Raw genomic sequence first — 18,841 nt, 5'->3', positions numbered from 1 at the left:
CAACAGTTTTTCCTGAAGATTTTAAACGCAAAAATAAATTCATTAAATTTCTTTACCGTTAATGTTTTCAACTATAAAAAGGTTCTGAAAAAGGTTCTCTCCAGGAAACTTACTTCTGTTAAAATGTAAGGCGAAGTTGTTTGAGAGTTATAATTGAGTAGAAACTAAGTCCATAAACACATTAATTATGACTTTTTAAACGCTGCTGCACTCAGAGCTAACCTAAAAAAGAAAGTGAAGGAAGCTGATATGCCAATTATTGTGTATTTTGACGGAAAATTGTCAAAGATTACACAGGCTCAACTGATAAAACTAAAGATAGACTTTGTGTTTTTATAAGGGATGAGGGAGAGTCACATCGCCTTGGTGTTCCAGGATTAACTCACGGGACTGGTGTTTTGACACTAAAGCTTCAAATACTGGACGCCTTGTACGAGGTTGGCTCACTTTCATGACCAACCATTGCTAATGTTGGCATGCAGACACCATGTTGGAGGAGTTCACATATCCCACTTCAATTCCAAAGTTGCTATTAACTAAACCGTTGGACCAGAAAACCAACTGTTAAGGTCTTTAAAAATAAAGTGGCCTGAAGTTCGAGCAGATCAGATTGACTCTTTCAAGGTTTGACTACAATTACATTAGTGGAGACTGGCTAGAGAGACAGACTATACTTGCATTAGATGTCTGCAAAAGCTCGAAGAACAAGAATATTCTGAGAAATGATATGGTAAATTTAAAAAGATTTTGTAAGATTTAAACAAATCAATATGCAAACTTTTTTTAAGATTTAAAATCATAGGTTTTGTTTTTTTTTAGACATTGAAGAAGAGAGGGGAGTTGGCAGAGTTGGCCATAATGTATCTAGATCGGGGATATGAACCTACTCTGTACAAATTTTACAAGCCTGGAGCCATACCCCATGCTAGGTTCATGGGGAAAGCCCTTTATTACCTGAAGTTTTGGCTCCTTCTTTCAAAGATCCAACAGGCTATTGAGATCAGTGATGACCTTATCTTAGAGATCAAGAGAATGACAAACTTTATTGGCATCTTCTACACTTTCTGGTTTCTTACTTGTGAGTTTCCTGACTCTGCTTCAGTCAAGGTAAAATAAACAAAATAAAATAAAAAGATAATTAATAGTGGGATTTCATTGTGCAGTATGCAATATTCATTTTACAAATATAGTATTAGAAGTAATGAAAGTGTATTGCATATATGTTTATATTGTGCAAGCTTGATTTGAGGTAAAAATATTTCTCTAATTACTTTTATTTAGGATCAGTTCGCTATTGGCAAATGCGCCACTATGCCCAGATTGGACCTGCAGCTGAGTCAGTACTTAAGTCGTGGAAAACCACACTTGGTGTCTAGACCCTTCCTTGGTTGTAATGGTCTTAGCTTCCAAGGACAGTAATAATTTTGCGTAGATGGCCAAAGTTTTGTATGCTTACCTGAAGGAGAAGAAGAAACCTCCCTCATTATCCAATTTCATCAAAAAGGAGAGTTGGACTCTGTTCAACATTCTAGGCCTTACCATGGAGCAGTGCATTTGGATGGAACTACCTCATCAGTTTTGGTATAAGTTTCCTGGATACATCAAGTTCTAGGAGTTTGTGAACTCAATTGATGTTATCAATGATCGCTCTGAGCGGGCTGTCAAGCTCATCCAGCAGAATGTAGAGAAGGCCAACAGTGAAGACAAACTGCAACATCTCCTCCAGATCAAAAATGCTCGGAAGAAACCAATTTGCAGAACCAAAGCATCATACAAAGAATCAGCTAACTCTGTACCTCCAACTCTAAAATCCTCTACTAATGAAGAAATTGAAGTTTCTGTTCTATAAAACTGTTCTTCTCTTTTTTTTTTTTTTAAAGGAAATTAAGGAAATAAAGATCTTAATCCATTATATATTTTATCTTATTTACTTGCTCTGAAGAAAAGTGAAAATAAAATTCCACCCACACAAAAAGTTCCTCGCTATAACTTTGCTGACATATTAGTATTACTTGGAGATATTTCTCATAATGTTAGTGTTAATATGTCATAACATAGACTTTCATAAGCATTTTAAATTAACAATGAACAATATTGGATAATAATTACTATTCCCAAAGTGGGTAAAAACTGGCAAGTTTCTAGGCATTTTTTTAAGTGACTGGCGGGAATAGTAAATATTACCAAAAAAAAAAAACAAAATGTTCTTTCTATGTTCTTCTTATCCAATTGGTAAGTGTGATTGGTTTCGATTTTCAAAAGAATGTCATTTTTGTTTCCACAGCTCGAAATAAAATAGTTGAAGTAGATTTAAAAGAAATAAAATCTTCTTTTTATTATCAAAAATAAAAAATGGATAAAAAAATTGTTCACAATTTAAGATAATTTCTCGTCGATCAAATTTTAGCTGTCTCATTTGTTTACAGATTTGTCTCACAATTTTCTCTGATTTGAGAAGTCCACTTGTTTTCTTTTTCATTTGTTCTAAATTTTAACGAGTTTAAATTGAACCCAAAGTAAAACAATTAGCCGAATGCTTTTGGACCATCAGCAACAGAAGTAGTCACACTATTTCACTTCCCACTTTTACTATGGATACTATTTCCAATAGATTAACGCCTGAGTGTAGGAATAGATTAACGCATATGAGTGTAGGAGTAGATTAACACCTGAGTGTACGAATAGATTAACGCCTATGAGTTTATGAATAAACTGCAAAGAGCTTTTTTGATTTTTAAAGAGTAGTTTTTCTTAAAATTTTTTTAAGTTTTAGAAATTAAAAACAATAAAACAAAATAAGTTATTAATATTGAGCTGTGTAATATAGAAAAGTTATACATAATATTTTACGAAAATAGTAGAGTTCAAAATAGCCCGAAACAAAACGCAAAAATCAACAAATTTTTTGTTTGGATAAAAAAAAAAGAAAATTTTTTTAAAAAGATTTTTCTTTTACTATAATCTTTAAAAGAAAAGGAACCGTAAAGGAGAAAGGAAAAGAGAATCATACTAAGAAGACAAAAAGACAGAATAAAAAAACAAAGAAGTAGAGTTGCTTCCTCTTTTCCTTAATCAGTCATTTGTTCGCTATTCTTAACAACAAGTGTTGTATACAACTCATTAACTTGCGATTAATTCATTTAGTTGAAATTAATTCATTAAGTTGCGATAAACTAATCAACTTGCGATTAATTCATTAACTTGCGATTAATTCATTTAGTTGAAATTAATTCATTAAGTTGCGATAAACTAATCAACTTGCGATTAATTCATTAAGTTGCGATTAATTAACCAACTTGCGATTAATACATTAGGTTTAGTTATCTTTTTGTATGTCAGCAACATGAAAATTTGTTGTAACAATTCCTGTGAAACTTGTCTTTTAAAGAGAAAGTTATGTTAAATAACACCATATAAATGAAACAAATTTTGAAAAATAATTCACCAGGTATCAGTGGGAAAAAATCCATCTCGAATGGAAATGAATATCTTGAAAAAATCCTTTAATGGTAAGATCGGTTATCCAACGATGCTTGAAAATTTATTCCCAGTCTTCTCTTAAATTATTTTCAAAAAACAAATTAATGAGGCGATTGAAATGAGACCCTATTGTTACCAATATATCTTACCTAGTATATTAACTGACCTATTCATCTTAATCAATTTATGGTATAGACTTAATTTACATATTTTATGCTATTTTATGCTAAATACTCCTTATATAGATGATGAACTAACCAATAAAGTGCTATTTAAAATAAGTCTTAAAACTTGATTTAATCTAGTTTTTCTTTTATCTTTTTGTTTCAATTTTTTTTTAATTTTCGAAGTTACTTGGACTTTTGGCACTGGTACACAAAGACGTCACGGCATGACAAGCATACCTTAATAAATTAGTGTGATGGTTACTTAAAAAAATTAAAAGCAGTTTCAAAAAGTTAAAGTTTTTTTAAAAAGTTCATCTAGCATCCAACCATTGGCTTTCTTATTTTTTACAAGTTTCTACAATTGGTTAATTGGTTTCTGCAAATTACATAACCCGCGCTGAAAATAACTAATCAACTTCAATAGACTAAATGTGAGAGCTGCTCAAATCAGGATTATGCAGCCCGAATAAACTGCTCAATCCATAAAAATGTGTGCTAGCTAACGGCTAACATTTAAGTTTTTACATTATGGCTTACACAGTAACAAAATATTTCCTCGCATAAAATACAACAATATAACTAAAAAAAAACACACTAATCTACAAAAAATTATCAGTAATCTTTAAAAATATTACTAAGCTACAAAAATTTAAACATCTATTTAAGATCTAAATAAGCATTATCTATTTCACATATCGAAAAATACAAAATAAACAGCAAACTAACCCATTATCACACAAATTTTTAAACTGCAAATTATTTAAATCGATGTCCATTGTAAACACGTAGTAAAGAACTTATATAAATTCTAGTTAGCAAAGTTATTAAGCACTCTAGATCGATATAGACACCTTTACGTTGAACATCAAAGGGTATAAACGTGCTGGGTTGTGAGGGTGCTTGAACATCAGAAGGGTGTTATAATTTACCCGCTGTCAAAAACTCACTTTTAAGCAAGAAGACTGGGAATAAACTGTCATGATAAATAGTCTCACACCACCGAACCAATTTGTGGCTACAATACATGTGAACAAAAAAACATCAAGATGGCTTTGGTTTGTGCAAGTGAGTTTCTAATTTCTTTGAGTTTTGTTTAACAAACAATATTTTTTTCCTCAATTTTTAATACAAGTATTCATTTTTTTGGTATAGTTAGTGGAGAAGTTCCAGAGCATCCGGTTTTATCACCGATTTCAAAACACATTTTTGAAAAACGTCTGATTGAAAAGTTTATTGCAGAGAATGGAACTGATCCTATAACTGGGGATGTCTTGACTGAGATTGAGCTTATCGAATTAAAAAGTAACGCTTATTAGATCATTTTAATTTCACTTTTTTAAATTTAGTCATAGTTTTCACACACATGGATATGTTTATCTCCAACCTTTACAAAGCAACATTTAACAATTATATCAACTAGGTGAAAAAAATGTTATCAGACAATCTTAAGGAGATATAAAAACATCCTAAAATTTAGTATTGAATTTTCATTAGGTTGGAATGCATAGAAATTGAGAAATATGTGCTTTTTTTTCCTTGTTTTTTCTTTTAAGTTTTGATTATATAAAAGTTTGCATCTATACAATCACTGTTTGTGTTTGGTTATTTTGAAATGGAATGAATTGCCAGTTTAGTGGCAACTTTTGTCCTTTATTCTAGACTTTTGATGCCATACTACATAGATTACTAATAAAATTTAGAAGATGGTAAAAAATCTAGAAAAGTATTTTATTGCTATCTAGCCCATATATCATGATGCCAGATTATTTGTCAGATTTCAAGTGGGCACAACATTTTAAAGAACAATCATTCATTTTGGGATCAATTTGCAAATGATTATTTAATTTTAATAATAGCAATAAGTTTATTATAGATGTAAATGATTATACATGGATTTTGGTAAAAAGGAAATTTTTGTTACTCAAAATTAATGGAAAGAAAATGATAAAACAATAAATATGGAATTGTTTAATTTCCATTATTTTTTTTTGACAACCATTTTAATGAGTTTTTATAACTACTAATTAAATGTTTAAAATTCATAAATTTAAACAGCAGTAAAATTCACTTAAATTTAAACAGCAGTGAAATTTAAACAGCAGTTCAGTTTCTTTACAAATTACTTTCATTTTTGGAATTAAGTTTGTTGGAAAAATGTCAAATGTTAGTGTTTATAATACTTTAATTTTGGATGACAATTTTTTATATTCTACAATAAAAAGGTGGGTGCATAAGTCAAATAGTTGTTCATTGGTACAAAATAACTTCAATTCCCAGTATCAAACATCTTTTCCCATAGTGACAGATTGTCTTTTACTTTTTAAAAAAACTTCAATCCTATTAAATGCTTTTCTAGATTTCTCATATGCTATAAATTTTGAATAAAGCCTGCAATTTACTTTTCAGAAAATTCATGTATAATGGAACATACAGCATGTAAAGTACAAAAAGTAAAGAGAGAAAATAATGTTTAGGGTTATTTCTTTCCCTTTATTTTTCTTTAAAAAAGATTCAATTTTGAAGTCCCTTCAAAATTACATGTAAATAAGCTTAGTTGTTGTTAAAATGATAAGATTTAATTATCTTTTCACTATAAATCTTATTTTTGTGTATATATTAAGGGTAATAGTCTTATTTTTTCAGATAAAAAAAAAATTTTTTAAATATGAACTTTATTTATGGCATATTTAAACTCAATAATGCAAAAAAAAAAAAAAACTAAAAATACTTCATTAGTTTTTGAGTTATAGTTGAGTTTTATTTTGAGTTAAGCATTAATGCTGCACTTATGCTTAACTCAAAGTATATAATTTGCTAACCATGCTTTGGCTATACTTTAGCTCACCAGCTAATAAAATAGTATGAAACAGAATTTTCCTTTAAGATATATAATTATTTAATCATTTAACCAAAAGCATCTTAAAGTTAGTTGGTCATATAACAAAGGGCTAACTTCTGTGAAAGTTTAGATTGTTCAAGCTCAAGTTCTTGTCAAACAAATTTCTTATATAAAAGTAGCATCTCAGTTTAATACCACAGTTTGTCAATATAGCATTCAGTTAAATATTCACAGTTTGTCAAATAAAAAAGTTTGATTAGAAGGAAGTGTTAAAATCAACAAATTTTCTGGAAAACCAAGGAATACAACAAAAAGAGGCAAGAGAAAACTTGTTAACTTATCTAATGCTGATCAAAAAAAGAAAACTGTATTTTATCATAAACAATTTGAATCCTACTGTTATTAGAAATGTATAAGTTTGTGTGGGTATATTCCTGTCAATCTGGTATTGTTATAGAAAAAATTTGAAATTTATATGTGCATTAAAAATGTGTGCAAAAAAAAGTATTGGACTTAGAGAAATTCTAGTTGAATTTATTAATTTTATATAAGTTTTTGATAGTTTTGTAATTGAAATTACATTTATTTAAAAATATAAAATGAAATGTGAAAAGTAAACAAATGAAATCCATTTTAGAATTTTGGCATGTGGCAAAAGCATATGGACAAATGCACAAAAATTTGGCAGTTGATTTAGTTAAGGAAAAATTTAAAATTGATATTTAATCCTTTAAACTGGTATAGGCAAAGTGGAGGAATGTTCTTAACAAATGGAATTTTCTACTTATAAGCCATAATTTTATACAAAAGAATATAAAGGAACTCTAGAATATGATACCCTCTCTTTATTTATTTCATATTTTCAGCTATTATTGTTTATTTCATAAAATTATTAAACAACACAAGTCTTTAAAATAGAAATATTTTCTGTCTTTTAAATAAAATATTTATTTTTAGCTACTCCAATTACAAAACCTCGTCCACCATCTGCAACAAGCATACCAGCAATATTGAAGTCATTACAAGATGAATGGGTGGGTAATGTAGTACATTCATAATTGTAAATAACAGATTTGTCTTACATAATATTGCTCTTATTATTTATGTAATTTTTTAAATAAAATTTTGGTAGTTAATCCATGTACCAAGTGAGCATATCATATGCATATAAATTGTTTATTGGTAGAGAAGTTTGAAGTGTTTCAATATAAACCTCTTTGAAAAATGTCAGCCAGAAACTTGTATTGTTGTAAACAATCCATACTGCCTATGTTTTAAAATGATAAACTGTACAATCACATATGCAGCAGCATACTTACAACAGTTATCTGATTTCTTTATATGTGCCTCTTTCTTTTTTTTTTTTTTTTTTTTTTTGACTGAAATAAAAAATTTCCCAAAATCAAAAAGTTATACCAGATATTTGTTTGTAATGAGAATGGAAGAGAAACCATTTTGCAAATTACACATCAAATAAAAAAACAGGTGAGAGGTCAGGAACAATTTTTTTAATCTGGCAGAATTTCACTAAACTTAAAATATATTCTTTTACTGCTTTGCAAGTAATGCAGCACCAAAGTATTCTAAACATGGGTATTAAGTGCATACATTTAAACTTAATGTTTAAACTTTTAACACTGCAGAATACTGCAAGGGTTGATTTATTCTTAATATTTAGTTAGATTCAATTTATATATACTAGAAACCAGTGTCTTGCTTTATTTCTATACATACCTGATGCTTGCATACAAAAAAAAAAATCAAAATTGAAATCTCATCAAGCTTTAAGTTTCTTAAAAACAATTTCTAATGAATTGAAACTTTTTTGCAAAAAAGAAAATTTAATATTTTATTATAACTGTGTTGTATCTGCAACACTACACTTTTAAACTAAATGTTAATTTTGATAACTAAAGCCTTTTACTATAGATAATATTTATGGTAATATTTATAAGTAATATTTATAAGTAATATTTATGTAAAGTTTGAATAATCTAACATTCATCTTGTTACTTGAATTAAGACTAAAATAATTAACCTGAATTTTTTTTTTTTTCTAGGATGCTGTTATGCTACACAGTTTTACTTTACGACAACAACTACAAGCAGCTCGTCAAGGTATTCCTATCTAAATCCTATTTTCTTATATAACATTTATATACAGTATATATTCATAATATGCTTGTTACTAGAATAATTCTGTTTATTTGACAATATATTTACTTACAATCAACAGTTAATAGTTACAGACTTATGGTTTATCAATATGTTTTTTTTCTAGAACTATCTCATGCTTTGTATCAACACGATGCTGCCTGCCGTGTTATTGCCAGATTAACAAAAGAAGCAACAGCAGCTAGAGAAGGTGTTTTTTTTTTTTTAATTTAATGTGTGCTTTGTCTGATTTTATATTAATAAAACAAATTTTTGATTAAATGGTTACTTAATCTGTTTTGCAAAAACTACAGTTTTTCTAGTACATATACATCTAATGATATAATTATACATAGCAGCCAAAGTATTTGTTAATGATTTTCTTTGTTAAATAACTCAAAAAAAACTCAAAAAAAAAAATTTTTCCTGAAAGGATTTTAGAATCCTAACAAAATAAAATATGATTTAATAACTTCTTATGTTAATTATTTGTAAATTTGTCCAAGATTTCTTTGATAGTGGTCTCTTAATCTAATAAATTTTTTGTCTACTTCTCTCTATGGCTTTTTCCATCAACCCCCTCATACTTTCAATGGGCTTAAGATTGGGTCTGTTTTCAAGCCACAATAAAACTTTCTATTTTGGGCCCTTTAGCCAATTAATTCTTAGTCTTGAAATGTCACAAGTTACTCCATCTTAAACAAACATGATTTTCTTGCCATTAAGTTGTCTGATTTTCCTATCTACAGCTACATTTCTATATATTTTTTTTCCATTAGTATTAGCACAAATTATCTGTTAATATTACCACAAATTATCTATAAATTAGACCCAAAATTTGGTTTACCAGTAGCCAGCCTCTGTTTAGCTCATCACCCAAAATAATCTTTGTATACTTAAAAGCAACTTTTATTACTGAAAATCCAATTAATCATTCTTTTTTAATGATCTTGACACCATTTGACTTATTTTTTCTTGAGAAGGAGCCAATCATTTTGTTTCATATTTTTGTATCCTACCTTTTTTAAACACTTTTTTACAGTTCATGATTTAACCTGATGTCTTCTTTCATTTGATATTAATTATTTTAATACAAAGTTCATTTGATGATTGCAGACCATGTTAAAACACATAGAATAAGTTTTTTCTTATTGTTTGTTTTAAAAAGTTCTGGTTGGCTGTTTCCAAATTTTCTTTTTAAAGAGAATCCTTGGTGGATTTTCTTCATATTTCTAAGTACTATCCTTAAAGGGTACCAGACATTAAAATGTTCCTGAGATTTCATGGGATAAAATGGTAATAAATGCTTGTAAATTTACTTTTTATAAATATTTATTGAGAAGTATAATAATGTAATGTAAGAATATAGAAAAGTTCCAATTTAAAAAATCACTCGTTAAAATATAAACATCCAAGTCAAAAAATTCTACACTAACTAAAAGTACTTTTCAGAAAAAATACATAACATTAGATAATAATACATACATAATAATATGCATTATTATTGTATAAAAACATTTTTTAGCACTTGCAACACTTAAACCTCAGCAAGCTGGTTTGTCACACCATGCTGCTACACTGGCAGCACAGAAAGCTAACAAAGCAAAGGTTTTTCTTTTTCTTATTATGAAATTTTTTTTAATGAAACTGAATTTTGATGTTGGTGATGAATTATCCTATTATGACTTTATTTTTAATTGTATCTTTCATCGACTTTCATTTCTTTGTTTTTATATTTTTTTTTTTTAGGTTGAAGATATGGATGCTGTTGTGAGTAGTATATTTTATTTAAGATGGTGTTATTTTCTGGAAGTGAGAGCAAAAAAAAAAAAATTTTTTTTTTCTCTGAAAAAATATTTATACTATTCTTTTTCTTATAATTTGCAATATAAACTCTTTACTAATAATTAATAAAGTAAAGAATCTTAAATTGTTACTAACAAAACTGTTATAAAAAATATGCAGACATAAAATAGGAAAATTTGATTAAAGTAAAAATCTAGTAAAAAAATAGTTTGTCACATGTATATCTTTGAGGTAAAAATAGCAAATTTTTCAAAAAGATAATTTTAGCCCTAAAATGATTTTTTTGATTTGTCAAGCAGTGTGGTGAGAGGAAACACCATACATTTTATAGCATTTGTTTGATTTGAAGATTAAGCAGTGTTTTTAACAAATTTGTTTTTTAATGATTTTCTATTAAAGAGACAAAAGTAACATTTAAAAGACCAAGCTGTTGCAAATTTTGCAAAGAATTTTGCAAGTTAATGATGATGATTGATGATGATTGATTTCCAGCTTTTAATAAACTTTGCTTTTGTAGAATACTTCACCTGCAATAATTTAACGTAAAACAGAATAAAAAGTGTTGCAGCATACCTTTTCGATTTTTCAATTTGTGTTTAATCATCTATATAATGTTCGCACAAATGCTAATTCAGTTGATAAATTTGCACTTATTCGTTATTTATTAACGGACTAATGAAAATTCAACTTAATAATGGCCAAAGAAAATGATCATTCATTAATAGGACAAAGTTGTTGGGAAACTATAAGGAATGTTGTTGCCTCTAGAATTTTGATAGACAACTGGGGATGATAACTTAAAAATCTTCTGATGTAGTTGTGACCTGCTATTAATATTAGGCTTCTTCATACCTTTTTTTTTTTTTCCACTAGGAGCCAGTTGAAGTTGGTATGTCAGAAGATATCCTTCAAAAGGTAGATGAAAGTTCATAATAAATGATTTTTTAAATAAATTTTATCATTAGCAATATCAAAATCGGTTAGTTAATTTACATGAATATCAGTTTAACACAGATCATAATTTGATCTGTGTTAAACTGATATTCATGTAAATTAACTAACCCCTGAAAAATTATGTAAATAAGTTAACCTTTAAAAATTAAAAAAAAAAAATGCATTTTTCATTACATTAAAAAATGAGCCATGTTACAAATGATTATGAAAAAAAGGACAACATTGTTCAAATAGAGTTTTTGCTAAAACTTGCTTCATAAAATTACACATTATACACAAAATAAATAATATTTTAGTTTGAAAGCTGCTAACCTGCTTAAAAATTGATTTAGTGTTAAATTGTATTTGCTAAATTGCAGGAATTTAATATATTCATCTAGACTTGCTGTCATATAACATCAAATAAATATACCTTGTCTAGGGGTCTGAAACTTTGTTGGCCCAGACTTTTAAATTTCAGAAAAAAAAACTTTTACAAAAAATGATTTACAACACCTTTTAAAAAATTGTCACAAGTATATTATTTTTTAAAATTCTCAAATTCTTAAAAGAGATATTTTAATCATTGCCTGTTTCACTCTGAAGCCTATCACATAGGAACAAATTTTAGTAAAAGATCAATTGACTTTTTTTTGTAGAAGAGCAATTTTCACTTTCTTATGTGTAATGATTATGTTTCAAAACAATCATTTTTACTTATGAATGCCATAAGATTAAATTAAAGATCTAGAATGACTGATGACTCTTGTTGACTGTCAGATTAAAATAGTCAAATTTCAAACCAGATTTTGGCAATTTAAAAAAAAAACTATCCAAAGGCAGCAATTTAAAGCAGGGTATGATAAACAAAAGTAAACTCAAATGTTTGTCTTTTTTTTTGCATTAAATATTTTAGGCTCAAAGCTTTTAGTTTTTTTAAAATTGACCTAACTTTATTTTGAGTTTGACACCCTCTCTGTGTATAAAGATATTTGACAGCCCTTCTATGATATTTTACTCCCACTCTATTAAGATATTTGTACATAAGGATGTACAAAAAAATTTCATATTTGTATTATTTCATTTGCAGGAAAATCATACATCTGATACTAAAAAACTTATAGACTGTTAAATCTTTCTCTAGAAAGTAATGAGAAAAGTACATAGTGAAGTAATATTTCATTCATACTGATTACTCGATTGTTCTAAAAACATATAAGAACCTTGTTTCCAAAAAAAAAATATCCCAAATAGGAAGTTTTTTCATGAAAGAAAAACATTTTCGGCTATTAGGTATGTTTTGTGAAACTAATTTGTTCATGGTTTAAAATTGTATGTAATGTCTTTTGGCACAAAAAAGCTTATGGCACATGAAACTAGGTTCCTGAGAGATCTGTTGGCTGTTATCACAGTTTTGAATTTTTTTGGGGATTGTTATCTTTAGGAAATAAAGATAACAATCCCCAAAAAAATCATATTTTTGACATTTTGTTTAATATTTCTTTTACTCTAGGTTATTAGTTACTTAGTGTGATTACCTATTTGGTGTGATTTTTTAATTTTCTATTTTGTTTAGTTGCAAGACAAAGCAACAGAGCTGACAACTGAGCGACGAAAGGTAGAAGAGTGTTTAAAATTATTCTGATGTAATCACTTTTATGAACAAGTTGTTAGGTTTAAAACTGAACTCTGTTGATGAAAAAATGTTTAGAGAGGAAAGAAAGTCCCAGAAGATCTCACTTCAGTAGATGATGTACGATCATTTAGACAAATAGCATCACACCCTGTAAGTGTTTTGTCTTAAAGAGTTTACAGATTTAATATAAAAGAAAAAGAAATTGTTAAAGGATCTGGAAATTTTTTTTGATGTCACAGGTATCTAAGTTGTTGATCTTTTTTACTTAAATTTATCCAGGGTTTGCACAGCGCAAGTGTACCTGGTATACTTGCACTTGATTTACAAGAATATGACACTTCTAAAGCTATCACTGGTAATTTATTAATCTTAATAATTTTCTTGTTGTTTGGTTAATTAACATTGTCAATGTGAAAACTTTTTAAAGAAAAGGAAAAAAAAGTTATTTAAAAAAATTTTTTATCATTTCTAGGTGGTATGGACAAGAATGCTGTTGTATTCAACAAGGAAAATGAACAAGTGAATGTTATTTTAAAAATTTGTGCAACTTTTTTATTCACAACTAGTGTAATGTTTACTCTCTTTAAAATTTTTTGTCCTTTTCAGGTTGTTGCAACTCTGAAGGGTCATACTAAGAAAGTTACATCTGTAATTTATCATCCCCATGAGGTATTCAATTGTGTATTCCCATTTTTTAAAAATTTGTGCTAAAATTTTTTTTCTGGAACTGCCCAAATCAAAATTTTTTAGAATTTAATATTAACTATAAATTAATATTAACATCAATTTTAAGATTAAAATTAATATTAGTTTTAGTATTAATTTTAGTTTTAGTATTAACATTAGCTTTAATATTGACATTAATTTTAATATTGACATTAACTTTAATGCTAATATTAATTTTAATTTTACATTTATTAATTTTAGTATTGATATTACATTAAAATTACTAATCATTATTTTTCTTATTATGAAAAATTTTCTTTTGAAAAAGTCAGTTTCATATAAACAGCAACAGGATAACTTTTCCAGTTACATTTGCGTAAAAAAATTCATGAGTTTTTTTCATTACGTTGACTAAGGTAGCTGAAATTCTTAAAGTGAAAATTAGTTTGCAATTTTTTGTCTAAAATCAAATATCCAAACATTTAAAATAAGTTTCTCAATCAATAAAGAGTAATGAGGTAATTTAATATACTAAATTATGTAAAAAAACATTTTGTTTTATAGGAAATCGGAATCACTGCTTCAGCGGACAACACTGTCCGAGTTTGGAGTATACCAAACAGCTCTTGTGCCTATATTATTAAGGTATATTTGTTTTCAATTATATTTCTCAATTTTTTAAATAAATTTTTATTTTGAATGTGTAACTCCTATCAAAAAGTAGGGAAAAAATCCTGTTAAAATCTTGTTAAAATCCTGAAAAAAACCTGTTAAGTTAAAAAAAAAGGAAAAAAGATTTAAAGTATTTTTCTTAATTGAAAATTGAGAAAATTGATAGAGTGCTCTAAAAAAAAAAATTAAAAAAAAAATTTTTTAAATGTTCACATTTTAATTCAGATGCTAACCAAACAAATCATATAAATATATAATTTAAAGCAACAAAACAATTTTCATTTAATGAGCCGAAGAACATTCTTTTGTGACTTATTAGATTGTTAAGTTAAACTTTTTGAAATTTTCATTCAAAACCATATAATATGTTATTGGTTATGCTTTAAAAAACACCCGTCATTTAATACCCGTTGTTTGATGATGTTCTAAAAAATGTCCATCATTTAATGGGGAATGTTCTAAGATAAACCACAAAAGATTGATAAAATACCTGTTACGTGTTGGAAAATAACTATTACGTGTTAGCAAATCTAAATATCATCAAGGATAAAATCAAGGATATCTATTTTTAGAAAATATGGGCTTTAAGTTAAAAAAAAATACTTAAAATATCAAAATCTATTCAACTTTTAATTTGGGAAAAGATCTGCATCAGCAAAAAAAACCATCAGGACAAATCAAAAAATTGACACAGATATTCTTCAATTTGAAACAAATCAACCATTAAAAACACAATAAACATAGACCAGCATTTTTAGAAAGACTTTTCCCAGTTAAATTATTTTCAATTAGACCATAAGGCCCAATGATATAAGTATGAAAAGAATATTGGTAAAAATAAAAAGATGGCTAAGCTGGAATTTAAAAACTCAGTCATCCAAAAACCAATAAACTCAGATGATTAGAAAAAAATTTAAGTTTTATGTTGCTTTAAATTATACATTTATATGATTTGTTTGGTTAGCATCTGAATTAAAATGTGAACATTTTCTTTTAATTTTTTTTTTTTTTAGAGTTAAGATTTTTTTTCTTTTAAAGTGAGTTTTTTTTTTTTTTTTTGAAGTCCAACCCCCAGTACAAAGCACTCTACCAATTTTCAATTGAGAAAAATACTTTAAATCTTTTTTTTCTTTTTTTTCTTTTTTTTCTTTTTTTTTCTTTTTTTAAACAAAAAATAATATTTGAAAAAACTTTCAAAGTTTAACAATATTCTGCTTTATTTTATATAACTTTATGTTTTTTTAAAAACGATTAGTTACATTCATGAATCCAAGTTTTAACTTGTTTGAGTTGAAAAACCTTTTGTTCAAACTCATCAAATTTTTACAGGCACATGATGATGCTGTTACTGGACTAAGTTTACATGCTACAGGTATCAATATATTTTTAAATATAATTTGTTTTTATTTAATTTTGGCTTATTGATACTACTTCTTTACTGTTTAAAAATTACTTTAAAACAAATCCAACAGTTTGTTTTGTCTTAAATGTGAGTGATAATCTTTATGCCAAGTGTAAGCTTTGTTTGTATGAGGTTGTCATATGCATTTAACCTGGGCTCTTTTTTAAAAACAAACCCAATGGTTCAGCAATTAAAAAATGAAGTATTAATTATTTTATTGGTCAATAATTTCAGTATACTAAATTATTTTTAAAACTAAATTTCCATCTTTTTTTTTTTTTCTTTTTTTAGAATTTGTTACAAATATATATATTTTTTAATATTTAGGAGACTATGTTCTAACCTCCTCTAGAGATCAGGTAAATAGAAATTTCAAGAATTTTAACATGTTTTTTTTAAATAGTAATTTGTGAAATAAGAAGACAGCCTTTCATTGATATTCTAAATCTTAATAAGTAACCACTTATAATCTCTTTCATTTTTTAGTACTGGGCGTTCTCTGATATTCAAACAGGGAAAATTCTTTGCAAGAACATTTCTGACCCAAATGCAAATCATGGTAATTTAGTTCCATGAAAATTTCTTAGCTTCTTTTTTTTGTTATTGCATTTTACACGAAAAATTTTTTTAAAAATTTAAAGCTTCAAATGTGTTAAAAATTTGTTAAAATAACTTTCATTCCTTTTCGATATTTTTTTTCTTTTGGTTGACAAAAAAGTAATTTCATCTTTTATGAATGACGGTGTTACGTTTTTTTTTTGTGAAAAAACTACTGTCAGTGTTATGATAACCCTTTTGATATTTGATAACTGGCAAGGAGTTCTATGAGTACAGAATCATAAAGTTCCCAGAAAAAGGCCTAAAGTTCATTGAGCGAAATGGGAAATTAATTAAAGATCGATTTTTTGTATAAAGAAATCGAGTTTTATTTAACACTGAAAAAACAAATTTTCTTTCTTACCAATTCAATATTATTTTTTATTCAACTTATCCTTTTTGTATCTAAGGTTTAACTTGTGCACAGTTTCATCCGGATGGTTTGATTTTTGGCACGGGAACAACTGATAGGTATCGGATTCTTTTACAAACAGTGTTTTACATTCGACTATATTCTCTTTGTTTTCTTCAATTGCTTTGTTCACTGCTCTTATTTGTAACGTATTTCACTTTTTAGTGTTATCAAGATCTGGGATTTGAAGGAGAGAGCAAATGTTGCAAACTTTCCTGGTCATTCTGGCCCTATCACTTCAATTGCTTTCTCTGAAAATGGGTATATGCAGAAAAATGTCCTCGAAATTTATAATTTCTTTAAAAATTTCTCATTAAACTTATATTAACTTTTTTTTCCAGTTACTATCTTGCAACGAGTGCTGACGATTCTGTAGTTAAACTTTGGGATTTAAGAAAATTGAAGAACTTTAAGACCATCACGCTTGATGAGAGTGATGAGGTATTTTTTTGAGCGTGTTTTTAGGGCTTCATGAAACATCACGCTAGATATTTATTAGAGCGTTTTTTAGAACGATTTTCATTTCTGTTTTGGCTGTTTGTTTGTTTGTTTTTTTTTTTCTATTCATTAAAGAAAGTTAATACAAAGCTCGTTTTAAATGTGAATGTAATATAATAATATAAATATAGTAACTACAAAATGAATTAAATACTTTCTACATTTAAGATTAAATCCTTGTGCTTCGATAAAAGTGGCAACTATTTGGCAGTGGCTGGCTCTAACATTCAGTACGTTTTTAAACTTTGATTTTTTATTGTTTTTTAAATATTAATCTTATGTTACTATTATTATTTTTAACTTATTCTTTTAACATTCTTCCTATTTTCTAAGGATATACGTCGTTAAACAATGGGATCTTCTTCGCACAATTACAGGTATGCAAATATTACCATATGTAGCAATATTGCGTTCTTTTTTTTTTTTTTTTTTTTTTTTTTCTTATACCAAATTATAGCAGTGTATTTCAGGGGTATCTATCAAGTTTTGATTATTTTAGATCATACTGGTATAGTTACTGGAGTCAAGTTTGGTAAAAACGCTTCCTTCTTGGCTTCGAGTAGCATGGATAGAAATTTAAAGTATTATGCCCGATAACAAAGGGAAAAGTAACTCCTGTAAAAATTGCTTTGCTCTGTATTTTTTATGTCGCTTGAAGCTATGTATTGTTCAATCCTAGGTTTTCTTTTTTTTTTCTTAAGCTTATTCTGTCTTTTTGTTATTTTTCCATGTGCTCTCAGTTTTAGCAGAAAAGAGTTGGCTTGGTATTTTTTGGCTCTATTTCATGTTCGTAAATATGTAAAGGGTGGGGAGGGGGGTGTTGAAAGTATTATTCTGCCAGAGTATTATATTGTCGAATTGGTTTTCAGCTTCAGAGAGTTGACCATCGTGAATAAATTAAAACGTACTTTTACAAATATAATATTGATAATGTTAGTTAGGTAAAAATAGGATGACGCAATACAAATATTAATAGGGGTTTGTATTGCGCTCTCCTCCTTAAATAAAGTACGAGTCTGAGAATCCTACAAATAAGTTTTTGTTAAGTGAGGGAGTTTCTTTCTGATGATGTTTACCAAAATTGAAAAAATATGACCAAAAAGGATCATGATGCTCTTTCACTAGATTTAAAACATTTCCACTTGGTGTATTTCTCAGAGTTCCTGCACGAGTTGTTTTTTATTCAAAAATATTATTTAGAGTAGGTCTCTAGCAGTTAAATGCTCGTACCCAAAGATAGTAACTGGCTTATCAGACTGTTAACCGTACGATCGAAGGCTTGCGATAAAGCGCTTCAACGATTTTTCCTGATTTTTTTCGTTTTCTTCTAGTTAGCATAGTCTCACTTTTTAGCTTTTGGCCCATGTGCTTTAAGTATGGCCAACCGCGATTGTTAAAACTTTCCTAACAATTTTTGTCACATGTGGTGAGTTAACAGAGTTTAACACTCTTGTTACATACGTACATATGGTCATATATGCAAAGGGTGGCTGAGAGTTTAACAATCTTTTGTTACATATGTACAGAGATTTAAAAAGCTTACTGAGCATACTTTTTGGCTGGTATTTCTATGTCTATA

At 27.7% G+C, this 18,841-nt stretch overlaps 1 protein-coding gene across 1 annotated transcript; it reads left to right on the top strand.

Moving 5' to 3' along the window:
* The first annotated feature begins 4,088 nt into the window (after window positions 1–4,088).
* Window positions 4,089–18,032, top strand: LOC145183979 (pre-mRNA-processing factor 19-like). The gene is made up of 23 exons (XM_090093038.1): window positions 4,089–4,712; window positions 4,800–4,949; window positions 7,444–7,520; window positions 8,547–8,604; window positions 8,768–8,851; window positions 10,166–10,248; window positions 10,390–10,410; window positions 11,320–11,361; window positions 12,956–12,997; window positions 13,091–13,165; window positions 13,295–13,370; window positions 13,488–13,534; window positions 13,622–13,684; window positions 14,246–14,326; window positions 15,683–15,725; window positions 16,083–16,114; window positions 16,242–16,314; window positions 16,763–16,823; window positions 16,930–17,025; window positions 17,106–17,205; window positions 17,431–17,492; window positions 17,596–17,639; window positions 17,762–18,032. The coding sequence occupies exons 1-23, from the start codon at window positions 4,694–4,696 to the stop codon at window positions 17,857–17,859; spliced, it is 1,527 nt and encodes a 508-aa protein (XP_089949164.1). The 5' UTR covers window positions 4,089–4,693; the 3' UTR covers window positions 17,860–18,032.
* Window positions 18,033–18,841: the final 809 nt, after the last annotated feature.

This window comes from Hydra viridissima, unplaced genomic scaffold (assembly GCF_058129835.1).
Source record: "Hydra viridissima isolate aposymbiotic clone 2 unplaced genomic scaffold, HvirCarnegie_v1 scaffold_7, whole genome shotgun sequence".
Taxonomy (NCBI): Eukaryota; Metazoa; Cnidaria; class Hydrozoa; order Anthoathecata; family Hydridae; genus Hydra; species Hydra viridissima.
Note: the sequence above shows the minus strand (reverse complement) of the source record. Positions and strands in the feature narration are given on the sequence as shown.